This window comes from Acomys minous (assembly GCF_964271855.1).
Source record: "Acomys minous genome assembly, chromosome: 8".
Taxonomy (NCBI): domain Eukaryota; kingdom Metazoa; phylum Chordata; class Mammalia; order Rodentia; family Muridae; genus Acomys; species Acomys minous.
Window position 1 is genome coordinate 127,099,221 of NC_140489.1, and position 18,262 is coordinate 127,117,482.

At 48.1% G+C, this 18,262-nt stretch overlaps 1 protein-coding gene across 1 annotated transcript in view; it reads left to right on the forward strand.

Annotated features, from left to right (window-relative positions):
• The window catches only part of LOC311602768 (gamma-tubulin complex component 3-like), a 54,970-nt gene that overhangs the window by 11,579 nt on the left and 25,129 nt on the right, over nt 1–18,262 (forward strand). The window contains exons 4-11 of the mRNA XM_084791298.1: nt 2,517–2,594; nt 3,220–3,431; nt 5,224–5,396; nt 6,369–6,487; nt 7,111–7,236; nt 10,307–10,375; nt 10,636–10,768; nt 11,739–11,905. Coding sequence (XP_084647424.1) covers nt 2,517–2,594; nt 3,220–3,431; nt 5,224–5,396; nt 6,369–6,487; nt 7,111–7,236; nt 10,307–10,375; nt 10,636–10,768; nt 11,739–11,905 — 1,077 coding nt within the window. The remainder of the gene's footprint in view (nt 1–2,516; nt 2,595–3,219; nt 3,432–5,223; nt 5,397–6,368; nt 6,488–7,110; nt 7,237–10,306; nt 10,376–10,635; nt 10,769–11,738; nt 11,906–18,262) is intronic.

Here is an 18,262-nt window from a genome sequence, read left to right on the forward strand (position 1 = left end):
ATGCTGTCCTTTATGCAATCAGTAATGGCTTTCAGCTGCAGTTGAAAGGTTCAGGGTTAGAAGTATTAGTTGGACTTCCTGTTGGACGGCTGGCGATTGTCTGTTGCATAGGAAATGGACTCTCCAGCTTGCATTGAAGTTGCCTTGATGACATTGCCAAGAGTGGGTGCACTGGTGGATGTCAGACCTGGCCCCACAGCAGAAGTTCCGTGCCTCATGCAGTTTTACATGAGCAACACATTTTGTTGCTAGAGTGAAAAACAGAAGGGAAAACAATTCTGACCCTTTTGTGATTGGGTACTGATACTTGAATAGTTTCCTAATCTAATATTTTGATAAAGATTTGTCAGTTTCACAAAGATACTTGCACCACAGTTGAGATTTTGTGATTTCTGGTTGCAAGGAATTGAGTTTACTTAGCTTTCTTCTTCCGGTAGAGAGGACTAAGGACCCAGAGGAGCCTAGGAAGGAAGACTTGAGAGCCTTGTGTGCAGTCCATCTCTTTCAAGGTGGTTCCCAACAGCGGCAGCACTTTTTCTTGTTTTCAGTCTTTCTCCATCTGTGACTGACTTCTGCACTGCAGAGGTGACAGGGGAGTTTATGTGCTGTAGTTAGGGAGCTGCTTGCCCTCGCTAGGATCATGGAGATAGTTTGATGCAGCAAAACCTGTTGTGTGATGCTGTGGCCACTGGATGGAGATGCACTTGTGAGACTGAAATTAAGAAGGTTGTTTTCTAAAAGTTTGTTTGAAACTTTTTATTCCTATGCTTGCTTGTATACATCCATCCATCTAATCTATCTTTCTATCTATCTATCTATTTATCTATCTATCTATCTATCTATCTATCATCTATCATCTATCTATCCACCTCTGTATCTATCTATCCATCCATCATTTATCAACTATCTGTATCTATCAACTATATCTATCTATCTATCATCTGTCATCTATCTATCTATCTGTCTGTCACTACCTATTCCCTATGTTAAAAGAGGCCGCTCTTAAGCCCAGTGTGGCAACACACTCCTGTGTCTCAGAACTGGGGAGGCTGATGTGGGAAGGTCAGCTCAGCTGCGCATGTTTTTTAGTTAAAATATATATGGCTTGCTTTCCAACATGTCATTGTCAGATTTTGTATGCACCAGTTCACTTGGGGGGCTCCCCCCCCCCAATTTCTTCCCATTCACACCCTTTCTGAAGTGAGAGCTGGGATTCTGGCCTTCACTTTAATTACAGAGGCAGAGGTCTTCCAGCTGTTTTTCCACTGGCACATTCTTTAGGGACATGCCCCCTCAGAGACATACAGCCTGGTGTCCTCTGCGGTTTAGGGAGCCTTCCTTTTGTTTTTTGCTGGTGCCTCTGGGTATCCATGTCTTTAGGCAGCCTGCTTTTCCTGCTTTGTTGTCCACTGTCATGTTGACTCCTCTCAGCAGTCTTATGTCTGCCTGCCGGTGACGCCTAGCAGCCAGGTTTGAGTCCTGGGGTTTCCTACATGCTCTTGTTTCCTTTGTGGGTGAAGAGTGGGTCTCTGGCATCGTGGTGATGACAGGAAGTGGTGCACTTAGAGTGCTTGGTGCTGTGGTTATTTGCGAATGGCAGCTGCTGTTATTGACTGAGAAATGGAATCCAGACACAGAGACAGAGACAGAGTCAGAGGAAGTGTGTCATGTGGTGCAGACAGGGCCTGGCCGTCACTGGCCCTGTGAGGCCTGCCTCTGTTCCAGGCTGCTGCAGTCTTCTCCCAGCCGCTTCCCTGTGCAGCGCAGTGCAGTGAAGTGTCTGGGGACTGCAGCAAAGGCCTCCAGGCCTTGTCCACACCTGCAGACGTTTTCATTGTATTTGCAGTTCTAGCCCATGGATCTGTTTGTGGTTCCTGCTCATCATGGTCACATTTCTAGAGATTCCCCAGGGACCCTCTCCAGTTGTGTCATTTGCCTGCATGTCTGTTTCCATTAGAAACATCAGGGTGCTCACAGGGGTGGAATACTTTCCATCCTTAGCTTATCTTTTCTACAGACTTCTTTTGTGCTCCAAATGGGACACTAATCTAGAAAACCAGTTCACTTCCCCGACCAAAGTCACATTATATAGTCCAGACTGACCTGAAACTCATTGTGTCAATGAGGCTGGCCTCAAACTCACAGCTATCTGCTTGTCTCTGCCTGCTGAGTGCTGGGATTAAAGGTGTGTGCCACCATACCCAGCTTTATCCACATGTTTTTGGTAATAGTTTTTTCTTTTTTTTTTTAAACCATCACTGTTGTTGGTTAAGTTTTACTAATTCAAAGCAGGGTAAATTTGGGATTTGTTTCCAGGGAGTTAAGGACCTGGGTGTTGGTCACAGAGTCACTTCCAGTCTTCATGAGTATAGTGCCATTTATGACTGATGAAGTGAGCTCAGAGTGAATGTCACCAGGTGAATTTTAAAGTGTATGCCTATTTGGGAAATAAGTATAAGAGGGAAAACAAAGTTGAGACAATAGCTCTTGTAATATTTTATTTTTACTTTAAACAGGGAGTTTTGAAAAATACATGGTCAATCCTCTACCTCTTGCTGAACCTTAGTGAGGATCCTCGCAAGCAAGCCAGCAAGGTGGGTGAGCGGGCCCTAGCTGTGTCTTGTAGGCTGGTCACACCATGTTTTCATAGGAAAGAAAATAATAGAAAAGCTAAAAGCCTACAGGCCAGGTGGTCAAGTCATTTTTTTCTTTTTGAACGGAAGTTTCCAGAAGATGTGTTTCAAAACTATGTTATTCTGATGTAGCAGCTGCTAAAGAGTGGACCCTCAAATTAGGACCAACAGCCTGGAAGGGTTGGTGTAGTTGGGAGCACTTGTCACTGTCACAGCAGCAGGCTTCCTGCTGTAAGCCTTCCCATGTGCATTTCCTGGAGCCTCTGGCTCTTCCCTGCTGCAGGGCCTAGTATGAGAGACTCTCCGCAGACTTTTGGCTGGCAAGGAGCTGAGGAGTGTGGGTGGAGGGCCTGTTCCTCCTTGTGTAACCGCAGGAGCTCAGGGGGCTGGCCCTGTCAGCTCAGCAGTACCTTCGCTGACTTGCTGATCCAGTGGCAGAACTAGCACAGGAACAGGGGCACAGCGTCCCTAGCAGAAGACAGGGGCACAGCGTCCCTAGCACGGGGACAGGGCACAGCATCCCTGCAGGTTGGGCACGGTGCCCTACAGTTTCTTGCCTGTGTGTTTACGGTGCGTTTCATTTCAGGTAACTAGCTACGCTTCATTATTTGCACAACCATTACCAAGAGATGCTCACTCAATGCCTTACTACCATGCCAGGCCTCAGAGCCTCCCCCTGAGCCTCCAGGACCGCAGCACGCAGGCGCAGAGCGCTGGCAGCTTGGGCAGTAGCGGAATCAGCAGCATCGGCATGTGTGGCCTCAGTGGTCCCACACCTGTGCAGCCTTTCCTCCCTGGGTAATTTGAGTGTTCTCTCTCTCTCTCTCTCTCTTTCTCTCTCTCTCTCTCTCTCTCTCTCTCTCTCTTTCTCTCTCTCTCTCTCTCACACACACACACGCACACACACACATGCACACACATACACACACACACGCACTCACACACACACACACACACACACACACCCGCACACACACATACCTGCACACAGCATGTGCACACACCTGCACATGCAACATGATAGAACCAGAAGCATCTAGGTGCTGTGTGTGTCCTGCCCAGGCTTCCAGGGTATTGGGCTGTAGGTCTGTAAACCCTAAGCTTTTAGCTAGGCTGTTTCTGTTGGACTCAAAACTTGAAGAAGTAGCAGGGTGCATTGTCCTAGGTTGTGATTTTCAGACTTATGGTTAGTGCTGGGAGCAAAGAGGATGGAAGCCAAGGATATGCGCCTAAGACAGGCAGTGTTCGCGTCCTGCCATTGTCATTGCTGGTTGTCACGGTGGAACAGTGTTGTGGTCAGAGAATCAGTGTCAAAAGCATGCTGTTTCCCGTGCGAGCACGGTGGGATCTCAAGTCACTTTGACTTATATTGTACAGCAGGTACTGAGCATGGGCTGTGTGCACCACACATTGCCCTGTGATGAGCTGTACCATTTACCAACAGCTGACCCAAAGCCCGCATTTGGCTGAAAGGGTCTCAATTGTGACCTTAGAAATTAGAGTGCTTAGTGCTGTTATGAAAAAAATTACATAGACAATTTTGACCTGAATTAGGCTTTTATTTTACGTTTACAGTTCTTTTCAGATGCACAGTATTACTGAATGCTTTTAGTAAGTCTGTGCCCACCAACAGTAGTTCAGGGGAAGACTAGTTGTGCTCCCCATACTGAGGGTACTGCAAGGTAGGTGGGGTGGTGCTTTCCATACCAAGGGTAGGAGTGGTGGTGCTCTCCATACCAAGGGTACTGTAGGATAGGAGTGGTGGTGCTCCCCATACCGAGGGTACTGCAGGATAGGAGTGATGGTGCTCCCCATACCGAGGGTACTGCAGGGTAGGAGTGGTGGTGCTCCCCATACTGAGGGTACTGCAGGGTAGGAGTGATGGTGTTCCCCATACCGAGGGGACTGCAGGAGGAGAATGGCTTCCCCAGAGTACTGTATAGACTCTAGAGTAGCAGGTGCAGTTTTGAGCCCGAGGCTGTTTTAGTGTTCTAGGAAGCAGTAGTTTTATTACAGTTGTCACTAGAAATAAGCATCAGGTTCATAGGTTTCCACAGAGTGCCTGTGATGTTTTCCAGGGGACTTTTGCCTTGCATTTCATGTATTTGCGCATTCTCCAAATGAATTAAAAGTGCAGGGTCTGTTTGCATAGGTTGCACACAAGGTGGGGTGGGGCTGGTGACCAGTGGAAGGGACAGGGCCCAGGTGTTGAAACCTATCAACTGAGGAAGTGTTAAATTAATGAAGGTCATGATCTTGAAGTTAAAACTAATTTAGAGTTTCTAACTGATTATGTGTAGGCATGATGTCTGCTGTGTGTTGGTAGAAAAATCAAATAGGGAAGAGTAATGCGGGTGGACAGGTAAGCTATGCAGCTGGGAGCGGGTCTGAACACTGGATCGGTACCAGGACAGTGCCAGGGACCTGGAGCTGATTGTTATGGAGATGGGTGGTATAGGAGAGCCCTGGTATCAGCTTTATAAATTAATGTAGCTAGTTAATAAAGTAAAGAAAATTCCTAGGAACATTTCTGTCTCTTGTGGAGTCTGGTTGTTTGAAGTCATAAATGCTTTTATCTTTATTTCTCTAGACAGCCTCATCAAGCTCCAGGAGTTGGGGCTGGCCTTCGACCGCAGTTGGGGCCTCGTCTTACGTGGACTCTGACTGCAAATCAGCCTTCTTCACAAACCGCTACCTCCCAGGGTCTCCCCAGTGCTCTTTCTCGAAACATGACAAGGTCAAGGAGAGAAGGGGATTCGAGTGGTAAGATGTGTCTTGGCATCGAGAAGCCATTTCACTCTCAACACTAGCCAGGACCTGATGCTAGTTTTTATAGAATGAGGCACCAGACCCTGGTGGGGCCAGAAGCCTTGTGAGCTCACTGCACGCTGCCCACTGTTAGTTCTGCTGCCGCCCACTCTCAGCTGTCGTCTGACTGGCCGGTTCCCTCGGTGTTGGACTCTGTACCTCCTTGTACCAGGCCCCGTCCTCCCACCTCACTCTCTTCCTCCTGGGTAGCCACTCAGTCCTTCAGGAAAGTTACTTCTGGGGTTAAGTCCCCGCTCTGTGGAGGATGGTGTCTGTCTTGATCAGGGTGCTGGAGCTAGGCGCGGCACAAGTGTGAAGGAAACTCACTGGCCATTTCAGTGGTGGTTTGAAGGATTTAAAGTCCCATTAGGCAGTCAAGGGGGTTGTGAGTGCTTTTCTTGAGTGTACACCGTGGAGCAGTGCTTGGCAGGTAGAGTCACCAGTACTGAGGAGCAGGATCTGCTGGTGGTTCATGGTCTGCTGGTCCTGAGGCTGTGGCTGCTACTGCCATGGGGGCAGTGTAATTTGTAACTCAGGCACATGAAAGCCTTTGCCCACGCAGCTGTCCCATGGAGCACTCACACATGCACCTTCTCAACCACATTAGCCTCCCTTGTGTAAGTGTGGGTCCTCAGGGCCAAGCATGGAGTAAGCTGGTGTCACACAGCCCCTTGCTGTGCTCTCCTCTCCCTATCTGCCTGGTGGTCGCAGGAGGTGATCTGCCTGGTGGCCTTGTCTTCTGAGGCCTCCATGGAGGGCACTGCAGGAGCCCTCCCCCTCAGAAGGCCCTGGCATCTGTCCTGCCTCTTGAGCTCACCGAGTTGGCATATGTGGCCTGGGAGCAAATGTATGGCACACAGCGAGTCAGTCGTGCAAGGCGTGTCACACAGAGAGTGTTCCTTACTGTCTTTTACAAATCTTTTGCAGGCTCGTTGGAGGTCACCGAAGCGGCTCTTGTGAGGGACCTTCTCTATGTGTTCCAGGGCATCGATGGCAAGTACATCAAAATGAGCAGCCCGGACAACTGCTACAAAGTGGAAGGGAAGGTACGGTAGCCGAGTGCCGCCTGCAGCGCTCAGGGATAAGAAAAGTCACTAGAGTCAGAACGAGCATCCTACTGACTGGCATCCCCAGGGATTGGCAGATCTGGGACAGAATGAGTGGCACAGCTGGATTTGCTTCTTGCCCTGACCATCTGTGGCTCCTGTGATCTATCACAGGCCCCCTGTGGTGAGGCTTGCTTTTCCTTATGAGTCCACTGCTGGGGCTGCTGCAGTGAGGGTAGAGGACCCAAGAAACAGAGGCCAGTGTGGTGTGCTGTCCTGGACACAGCATTCCTGATGCAGTCTTCCCACATCCCTGCTCCTGTGGATGTACGCCCTGCTCCTCTCCACAGGACAAGGTCATCACTCTCCTGTGTCTGGGGATTGTCAAGGTCCCTGGTGGGCAGGCCCCAGAATGCTATTCCACAGAGTGACACAGAAGGAGCCTGGTCTGCTCCCGCTCCGTCCTCCCTGCTGCCATGCTTTCTTCCTCTTGGTGGTGTGGTAGCTACTTCCATCTTCCTTGGGCTGCTGTTTAATGCTAGAATATTTGAACAGGTGGCTAGAGCTGATGGTGAATTCTACTGGTGTCTTTGAGTTTTACTTTTGCTGTGTTTACATTTTAGGCAAACTTAAATAAATCTTTGAGGGACATGGCAGTCCGGCTTGCTGAGCTGGGATGGTTACATAATAAAATCAGAAAATATGTCGACCAGAGGAGTCTGGACCGCTCATTTGGACTTGTAGGTCAGGTATGTTCATCGTCACTGCAGGTCTGAAGTGCTGTTCTCCTCCGCGCCAGAGCCTGAAGTCACTGTTGGGCTCTTCTTATAGAAAGTGTCCTTGGTAACTGCTGATGCTGTCAGTCAGGGTCCACTGAGAACACGGGGCCTGAGGACTGATGAGGGAATGGCAGGCGGGGTTCATCAAGGCCAGACGAAAGAGACTTGCAAGTGGGAAGCTTGGGCCTGCGCTGTGCCCACCACTGCCACCTCCGAGGCATAGGAAGGGCCTTGGAGCTGTGATCAGACCAGGCGTCCATGGTTCTAGTGTGACAGGTGTGGAATGTGGGGACCCATTGCTGTCGCTGCCTGCCTACGTAAGGCTGGAACACTGATGGAGCTGCACACCACTTGAAGCAGCCACCTTTCCCTCCTGGCTGCTGGATCTTGAGGGGAATGTGGATTTAAAAGTCAGTGTGGGAATACCTCCAAAGTCTTGGCCTCCTGCAGATTTTGGTGGCCCATGCTTTTGGTCCAAGCTGGATTCTTTTTCAGGAATTGCTGCCAACGGTATCTATAGAAGTTTACTGAGAGGATCACAGAGGTGCTGTAGCGTGGCTGGTGGCCAGGAGCATGGCAGGGGCAGCGTGGCTGGTGGCCAGGAGCAAAGCAGTGATAGCATGGCTGTTAGCCAGGGGCAGTGTGGCTATTAGCCAGGGGTGTAACAGGGCAATGTGGTAGTGGCCAGGAACTCAGCAGGAACATGGCAGGGGCAGCGTGGCTGATGGCCAGGGGTGTGGCAGGGGCAGTGTGGCTGGTGGCTAGGAATATGACTTTAAAGTGATGCCTTGGGATGAAGTTTGGCTTCATGATTGACAGCATGTCACCTTGCACACTGTTCATTCACCAAAGCTCCTTTCTGTACTAGAAAGTGAGGAGAGAATGCATCCTTAGTGCTAGGCTTGAGCCTAGAGTTTCCTGCTGGCTGACCACTGCCCTTCTTGTTCTCTGAGGGCTGACACTAACAGCATGCCTGGCTGGGGCTAGGTGGAGCCTGTCACCTTTACTTAGTTCACTCCTTTTTCTGCCTGAAAAGTTGTATGGCAGATTGTGTAACAGTCTCAAATGTTTCTGTTTGCGTGAATTTCCACAGTGTAGCTCTCTGTGCATTGGCACTTTTTCACATATGGCTGCTGTGAATAGTGCTGCAGGCACCGACACAGGCCTACGGTGGGTGTGGGCATCTGGAAGTCCTCCTTTAGTTATTTGAGGAGCCAGTGCTCAGCCACCCAGCAGTGTGCTGGCTTCCCCTTCCTCATCTTCCAGATGGTGGCTGTTCTTACTGGAGCTCGGGTGTTTCTCAGGGCTTGGTTTCATTTCCCAGATAATTGGGAGTTGTGGATATTTTTTCAGTGCCATTGGCTGTGTCTTTTGAGAATGTCCAGTTCTGTACTGGGCGGTTTCACACTTTGTATATTCCGGGTCCTGACAACTTGCTAGACGTGCCTTAGCTATGTTATCACTATAGTAGCATCATAAGGGTCCTACAGTCAGGCATTTAAATCCTGTGCTTTCATCTTATTGGCCATGCTAGTGGGGTGGTGTTCACAACACTGTCTGCATGTAGCCCCTGTGTGTCCTGCTGCTGAAGTCAAGAAGCCATGGCTGCCCGTGTTAGACCATTTGAGTGCTCTTGTTGGGGTGATCTGTATCCCTGTTGGGGTGTGTCTGTGCCTGTTGTCGTGGGTACTTGCTGGGTGCATTCTCCCTGAGGCCTCAGCAGAGCCGTGTCATAGTCCAGATGGGACAGGATTGTGCAGAAGGAGAACTGGCTCCTAGCACAGTTCTTGTCATTACTCCTCCTCTGCAAGCCCAGGTGGTCCAGCCCAGCCAGCCCCACTCCCTCAGGCTGTGGGAGATGGACGCGCTCACAGAACCTGGCTATGTGGCGTTGGCATGCAGACCACCTGTAGTTTCAGCTGTGCAGTCTGCAGGAGTGCATTCTCCATGGCTGACAGCAGCTTAAGCTCTTGGTCAGTTGATAAACTGTTTATGTTCTTATTTTTAACCTTGTCTATGTTTGTGGTTCTGCCCGGTTGGAGACTGGGGTGGCGGTTTTGTAGAACATGATGATGTACCTGAACAAATGCCCCATTGCTGCCTCTCTGAATGTTAGGGGAGCTAACAAGTTAGTAAGGACGCCTGTGCCCTGAGCTGGTTGCTTCCATGTGTGGTGGTGGTGGGAATTTGGAGGTGTCTGCCCTCACTGGGACCCCAGCATTTCACTCAAAGGCCTTTGTGGTTCCCTAGGTTGGGGCAGTTCATCTCACAAGTCTGACTTTTGAAGTGTTGGCTGTGTGCCTATAAAGTTGGTGTGCTAATTTTATAGCTACAGGAAATGAAAATGTTCATTTTATGTTCCTTTTTATCACCAGAAGGGTTTTTTTGTATTTTATGTTCATTTTTTATAGCTAAAAGAGCATTTCATTCTTCTGTGTGGCAAAATAGGCACATATTGTATGGGATTGTGTATTGCATTAAGGTGTATGGGGAGCCATGGGGCCTGAATATTTCTTTAAAGATGCTAGGCTTTAGCCTTTGCTGGTCTGTTTGGTAGCTTGACTTGCAAGCAGACTTTGGGCTGTGTGCTCTGTTTATAGCCTCGGGTTCATGCCAAGAGGGTCTTATCATTGGGCTGCAGGCAGTGGGTCCGTTTTTACCACTTCTGGCAGCATCTGTGGAGCGAACTCTGGAGTTGCAGAGAGAACTGGGTCGGTAAGGAAACCATGCCAAAAGTGGGGCTAGTAGAAGTCCCCATTTCTTGGAAGTGGATTCAAGAAAGTTGTTGCAACTGCAGAAACTTAGAAAGGCCACCATGTAAAAGGGTCCTCCTCTAAAGTGACCATGCTTGTGGCATTACTGAAACCTGCCACATCCCTCCTGTTTCTTTCTGCAAGGTTCAAGCTGCTTCTTACTAAAATCAGCACTACAGATGCAGGAGCGCAGTTGCCCTGAGCTCCGTGGTGGTGTACTCTTGTCTCAGACTGAACCACTGTGAGCGCACAGCCATGCTTTAGCCCTGCTTGTCTTTCTCACACAGAGTTTCTGTGCAGCCTTGCACCAAGAGCTCAACGAGTACTACCGGCTCCTCTCTGTCCTGCACTCCCAGGTAAGAACTCCTGGTGAATCCTTCAAGACTTAGAAAACTGTAGACAGCATCTTGTAGCATCCTAGAACCAGTTGATTGCTCATTTCAGGGACCTCTCTGCCCTATGAAGACTAATTGTGTGTAGCCTAAAAGTGCTGTGCTTTTACAGGAGGACGTTTGAGTTGATTGCTGCACAGCCAGGCCTGGTTTTCGTTTGCGTAGGTTCTGGGGTGAGGACTTGACTCAGTCTCTTTGCTCACCCTTTCCCTGTTGTTTTTTAGCTGCAGTTAGAAGATGATCAAGGTGTGACTCTGGGACTAGAGAGCAGCCTCACTCTGCGGCGCCTCCTGGTTTGGACATATGACCCCAAAATAAGGCTGAAGACCCTTGCTGCGCTGGTCGACTACTGCCAAGGTCCTCTGAGCGCTTCCTTTCTGTGCTTCTAGACATATTTGGTGCAAAACTTGCTTGTGGTAGGGTCTGTGATTCTACTCTGTTTGAGGGGCACAGCAGTGAGCACACACAGGAGACACAGGCTCACATTGATTGCACAGCAGTGAGCACACACAGGAGACACAGGCTCACATTGAGGGGCACAGCAGTGAGCACACACAGGACGCACAGGCTCACATTGAGGGCACAATAGTGAGCACACACAGGACACACAGCCTCACATTGAGGGCACCGCAGTGAGCACACACAGGAGACACAGGCTCACATTGAGGGGCACAGCAGTGAGCACACACAGGACACACAGCCTCACATTGAGGGCACAGCAGTGAGCACACACAGGTCTGCGGCAGTTGTTGCTGTAAGACTCGCTCCTGGGTTCCTAGGTGTCTCTCATCACTCGTCTGCTTGCACACCAGAGCAATGTGTATGAGACTAGGAGCCTCTGACCCACACTGCCAACTCCGCGCTTGCCTTGCTAGAACCCAGTTCTGCCGCTCCTGGGCCTTCCTCAGGGTCCTGCTGCAGAGCTGCACTGCTGCTGGCAGGCTGTTTGCATGTGTGCCACACCCCACATCTTGTCATGTTGTCCTTAGAGCCTTTGCTTTTCATGAGTACTTAGGTGTGAGCTAAATTGCAGAGTAAAGTGTGAATCTTAAGACTCTAGACGGGGCAGCTGGTCACTCGTAGTCAGTTTTACAACTGAAAAGCTTGTTGGCTGACTCCTGCTTGTGTGTTTGTACAGCCAGAGACTGCATCTCAGTGCCCATGCTGTGCTGCTACTGTCACTAGGTACACAAGGTTCGTACTGACTGAAGAAAGCAGAGGCATATTATCACTGTCACTTGCTGTCTTTGCTTAATATTAAGTGATTGCTTGTGTCATGACTTCAAGTTTGGCTATTTTTGTGTATTTTTTTCCTTATTTCCCCTAGGACGGAAAGGGGGTGAGCTGGCCTCTGCTGTCCATGCCTATACAAAGACAGGGGATCCCTACATGAAGTCCCTGGTGCAGCACATTCTGAGCTTAGTGTCTCACCCTGTCCTGAGCTTCCTCTACCGATGGATCTATGATGGGGAGCTGGAGGACACATACCATGAAGTAAGTACCAAGGCTTGGGGCTAAGTGCTGTGGGCGCCAACTCCTCCAGTGCAGCTATCTTGACCAGTATCATCTCTCTGAACAGGCCTGTGCCTCCTCTGAAGGCCATGCACCTCTGGCACGGTGCTACTCTGTGATCAGCACAGTCACGTGGTTAGGGGGAATGTGCATGTCCAGGCTGACTGACAGCAAAGCGTGGTCTCCCTGGGGCCTGCTGATACCAGATCACCGGCTGGCTGATGGCAGAGCACCACCCTAGGGCCTGCGGATGCACTGGGGTGGGTGTCTCTTTACGTGGTTATTTTATAAACTTGTCAGCTTGGTACTAAGTATTTGAGTGAAGCAAGCTATTACATCTGGGTTTATTTTCCTTTTGAAATACAGGTAGTTAAGGTGCAATGTAACACGCGTGTTCCTAAAAATCTCTGACACACAGAACCATTCAGCCAACAGACACTAGAGGACTTTGTGGTGGTTGGGAACAGGGCCAGCGACAACACACTCAGAAGTGCTGTCAGTAGCACTAAGAAATGGAAACAGAAACCTGATGAAAGTTGTATTCTATATTCACTTATGCTAAGAGGTTAAGAAATGCATAGACACCACACTAAATACAGCATTCATGGTAAAACCTCTGCTGCTTGCCATGGAAGTGAGTGCAGGAGAGGAAGTTGAATCCAGGTCACATGCTTTTTAGACAAATTCTCCACCAGTAACCCGTATCACCAGGCTTCTGTCTGGAGTTCTGAAATGTGCGGTACATAATTGTTCCTTATTTTTATCAGACACTGATTTGCTGTTATGTAGCACAGTGTTCATTTGAGGTGTTCTTCTGAAGATACCTTGTTGCTTGGAATATGAGTGAGACTCTAAGATTTGATTTTGTGTGTGTATATGTGTGTGTGCGCCCGCACGCATGTGTGCCGTCTCGGGTATTGATCTTCAGACGACTTCCACCTTCACTTTTTGAGACAGGGTCTCTCATTTGACCTGGACCTTGCTGAGTAAACTAGGCTGGCTACCCAGCCTGCCCCAGGAATCTGCCTGTCTCTCTCTCCAGCACTCAGATTACAAGTAGGTGTCATTATACCCAGAGTTTTTTTTGTGTTTTGTTTTTTTGTTTTCTAATGGTGTTGCTTTTTTTTCTATTTTTTCTATATAATATATTCTGATTATTATATTATTATCCCTCCCCCAATTCCTCCCATGTCCTTCCCACCTCCCATTTCACCCAAATCCATATGCTTTCATATATTAGAAAACAAATGAGCACCTAAAAATAAATAAATAAAATAAAATAAAATAAAAACAAACCGAAGAAAAAGAGTCAAAGAACCTTCTTTTATTTTAAATTGCATGTGTGAGGACAGTGCCCAAGAGTCCAGAAGAGAGCTTTGGCTCCTCTGGAGCTGGAGCTTTAGGAGCTGTGAGGCACACAGTGTGGGTGGTGAGAGTCAAACGTGCGTCCTCAGCCGTTGCGACACTTGCTCTTAAGCTCTGAGCTGTCTATCTAGCTTCTGTCCAGGCTTTGTTTGTTTTTCTTTACTCACTGAGTCATCGCTCTAGCCCTGGGTTTTAGAAGTTACCGAGTGTCTTGGTCTGGTGAGCATGATAGAATAGGTTCATCTTGTCACTCAACAAATGTAACCTCATTTCTTATCCCATTGAAAGATTTTATTTTATTTTTTTCATGCTTTGCTCTTGACTTAATTTAAAATATCTAGAAAAGTTCCATGAGTTGTGTATGGGTCCTTCCCCTGTGTTCCCTGAGAATTAGCATGTTATCACATGACTCACCAATCTTTTCACACCTCCCCGTGCTAATTCATAATTCTCGGGTTTTCACAGGCACCAGCAAGACCAAGTCCCTAGTCCTTTGTGTGCCAGTTCCTCTGCCCATGTGACGCTTTGGCCCTGGTGCTATTTGCATTGCTTCTTTGCTGTTGCATGACTGACAGGTAGCGGTTCTCTCTGAGCTTAGGTGCCATGTGGTAAGGGCTGCTGTGCTTGTCCCTTCAGTCCACTTTGCTGTGACTTAGTCCCTGCTCCATTGCTGCTGGGTCTTCCTCACTCAGCCTTCCCTCTCCCCTAGATCTGTATAAAGTCTGGGCCTGTCAAGGGCATTCTGGGAATAGGTGAGGCTAGAGTGAGTCTCTGGAACATTTGGCCATCTCTTGCCCTGAATATAGGTCCCTGATGTCCTTCATTTTCTAGTGAACTCTAAATATTTTTCATTTAAGTTTTAAGTCACATTTTTTAAAAACTGCAAATAATAGATTTATCATACATATTTGGTAGTATATTTGGTTTTTGAGTAATAAAAACTTGAGGCTTTTGCCTCTTTAGCCCTCGCATAAGCTAATTCTTTCTCAACATGACCAAAGTGAGCTAGAATTTGATTGTGAAGCTGAATTTTTTTCAAGTGCCAACTCAGTGGCTGTAAGTGAGCTGTAGTTTATGGGCTGTCTGCAGTGGGAAATGCTTCCTGGCCAGAAGAAGGTGTAAATACTGGTAAGGAGAAACTGAAAGGGGAGCCATGTAGACATTGTGAGTTGAAAATTAGCTCCTGCGGTCCCTCTCAGTGGCCAGCCTCAGTGGCCTTAGGAAGCACCTGGTAAAGCACAGCAGGTGGCCATCTGCATGTGTTTGTGAGAAGGAGCCCAAAGGGACTAGTTAGGAGGTTGCACCTGCCTAGAGCCCAGTGGGAACTAGTTAGGAGGGTAAACCACCTGGAGCCCAGTGGAGACTAGTTAGGAGGGTACACCTGCTTAGAGCCCAATGGGGACTAGTTAGGAGGGTGCACCCACCTGGAGTCCAGTGGAGACTAGATAGGAGGGTGCGCCTGCTTGGAGCCCAGTGGGGACTAGTTAGTAGGGTACACCTGCCTGGAACCCAATGGGAACTAGTGAGCAGCAGCATCCCAGAGGCAGGCTGGGGCCCAGGTTCCACCAGAGGGAACAGAAAGGCAGTGGAGAGGCATCCTTTGCTCTTCATCCTGCCTACCATTGTGGTTACAACCCCTGACACAGGAGCCAGGGTAACCTGTCCTCTCCAGAGCTGTTTTAGCAGGTATTTTGTCACAGCAACAAAAAGCCTAAGACTGTTCTGCAGCAGGCCTGAGCAGGGAGAGAGATGTACCCACTGCCTATGAGTGAGATGAGGCCTTCCGTTTGATAGACAGAAAGAGTAAGGAAAGGAAAAGACAGTGCCTGAGCCTGTCCATGCACCTGATGGACAAATCACTTATTGTCCATTTTCAGTTGATGAGAAATGTAATGAACAGGTCCATAGAGAGCAACAGGACATATAGTATTGTAGAATGGCAGCAGGAAACAGCAGGAACTCAGCAGCTGCCTTTCCATGAGAAGGCCAGAAGGTGGCAGGTGATTGAGTCTGCAGGCATTGACAGTCTCAGGCAGAAATAGAGAGAGAAAAGAGTCCTCTGAGTATGACCCAGGTGTGTTAGCTCCCAGAAGCAGGACTCCCAGATTGAGTCACAAGGAATGTGTTCAGACCTCCAGCAGGTCAGTAGATCCCCGAGACTGAGACATGCGTGAGATGGTCTTTGAGGGAGTTCTGACAGACAGCTGCAGAGTCTCCACCAAGCCTCCCCAGACGGCGAAGTGCAACAGGGAGGGACATTTCCATCATTTCATGAAGCCATCACAGTACCACACAAGGTAAATATGTGACCACATCTCTCAGGACTACCTACAGATGTTGAAAGCCTCCACTAATTACCAGGAGCACATTGAAAAAATTGTTACCAAAAGGGATTCATCCTAGTAATACAGAGTGTGGTCCATAGTCCATCAGAGAAGAGCCATAGTCCATCAGAGTAAGAGCCATAGTCCATCAGAGTAAGGGCCCATAGTCCATCAGAGTAAGAGCCATAGCCCATCAGAGTAAGAGCCATAGCCCATCAGAGTAAGAGCCATAGCCCATCAGAGTAAGACCCATAGTCCATCAGAATAAGAGCCCATAGTCCATCAAAGTAAGGGCCATAGCCCATCAGAGTAAGAGCCATAGCCCATCAGAGTAAGGGCCCATAGTCCATCAAAGTAAGAGCCATAGCCCATCAGAGTAAGAGCCATAGTCCATAAGAGTAAGAGCCATAGTCCGTCAGAGTAAGGGCCATGATGAGAGTGTAAAGGACACAGTCTGCTCTGTGCATGCTAGAGAAACGTCTGCTGACATTCAGTACTACACAGCAATAAAACACCAAAGCCATGATCAGAAGAGAGCTGTCTTTGGAACAGTAGCAGCTAATGCCTGGGGCTGGTAAGAGGCTGTCCACCTTGCTCCTGAATAAAGACCCACACAAGGTACCAATATCCTACTTCTACTCAGCATTTTATGTGTGCCAGCAAGACAGCAGTGAAGAGGGATCCAATCCGGTAGAAAAGAATGGAAGAGATGACCTTCGCAGGCGACATGGTCTTAGCATAGAGAAACCCCAAGTGTGGACTGCAGAGAAGTGCACTGGAAAGGAGGCACGCCTGGGTCTAGTGCTAAGGTTCTCAAACTAGCAGACTGCCAATCAGTGCCAGAAATCCTTGTGTTTCTTTATGCTGGCAAATGCTACATACAGGAAGCCAAGAAGACAGCTGCATGCACATCAAAAGCATTCAATACTTAGGGATAAGTTTAGCCAACAAAACTGGAGCCTGGTGCTGCTTGAAACTGTAGCTGGAGTGTTTGCCTAGTCCATGACCTTCGTGATACAGGGAAGCTGAGACTGGATGAAGGGGTTGTGAGCTTTTCAAGTCCTAAGCTGGATCCTGGCTGCCGTAGCAGGCAGGTTGCTGTGGGAGTGTCTGGGGACTAAGCTGCACACTAAGCAAATCTCCCTGTTGCTCCTGTTTCGGGTGGGAAGTGCACATTTGTCTAGCAGTTAATGAGAAATCAGGGTACAATGACAATTTTTTTTTCTCCTAGATTCTTTCTGTGTTTGACATAATAGTAGAAATCAAAGGACCTTGAGGGGGAAATGCATCAATACAATGAAGGCTTACTGCAATTATGTTCTGGCCTCGGTTCTTCCTCTGCCACCATACCATATATGTCTCCCAGTTCATTGTATCCTAAAGATGAGCACACCCTTTGTGCTCACTACTAGCTGATTGTAGAGTGAGTGCACGCTCCTGTGCCCTAGAAGAAGCAATGTATTTGTGACTTCCAAAGATGACTGAATTGTCTGGGAGCTTTTTTTATAGTTTAAATTAAAATCCTTATTGTTCACACTGATAGAAACCCAGCTGCACTCCAACTATCAGGATAAATTGGTGTGCTGTCTGTAAAAACTAGCTCTTGTGTTTAAGTGAGTAACAGAGAAATACAATTTACATGCAATTAATGTCATCTGTTGGATGGCAAGCCAAAGGGCAGTTGTAGCACAGTGATGGTCACTGGGAGATGCTTGCAGCGGGCTTAGAACATTTCAGATTTGTCTCAGGGTTAATATCAGTACGTGTTATATGGTAACCCCAGCACAGCAGTGTTTGTTTCCCCGAGCTGCCTTGGTTGTGTAGAAAGGTAATGTACATCGGACCAGTTAGTTAGTTGCAAACAGCTCATCCCTGCTCTGTGACCCCACGACAGCCAGCATTCACAAGTACGGCCTACAGAGTCAAGCGTGAGACCCCAGCATCATGGGCAGCTCTGAGAGAATGATGCTATCTAAAAACAAAATCAGTTAAACATCAACTGTATCAATTATTAAAGTTTTTCTGATTGGCACATTATTTGTGCTGTTTAAACATTTCGATTGTAGAAGCACATCTAGCAGAGAAAGGCACATGTGTGGAGTAATCTGATCACCAGTGAGTAGTATTTGTGTTTATGCAGTTTCAATTGGACTGCGTCATGTCATACATCATTTTTCTTGGAAGTAAATAATGAATGCCACTTTCTGACATTAAATTATTTTTCAACAAGTTCTTAAAGTGTTCTTTGAAGTCCTGACTATCTCTTAGTCTGGCCTGTATTCATAAATGTAAATTTGCATCTTGTTTCTCCTGGAAAGATTAGTGCTTTTCCTCTACTTCTCAGGGACCTGTGACAGTTAGTGGGAAGCTTTATGATCATTATAGATGGTGGACAAACTCACTCGCTTTTTGACATTTCCCAGCAAGACTGGCTTTACTCATCAACTGTATGCTCATCTAAGTAGGAAACCCTAGATAAACCACTGTTAGAATTAATGTATCTAGTAGTTTCTAGCTTTCAGTTATTTATTTGTTTGTTTTGGAGACAGAATATCACTATGTAGCCCTGGCTGGCCGAGAGCTTGCAGAGCCATGCCTGCCTCCATGACTGGGATTAAAGACATGGACCACCACTCCAGATAGCCTTCCA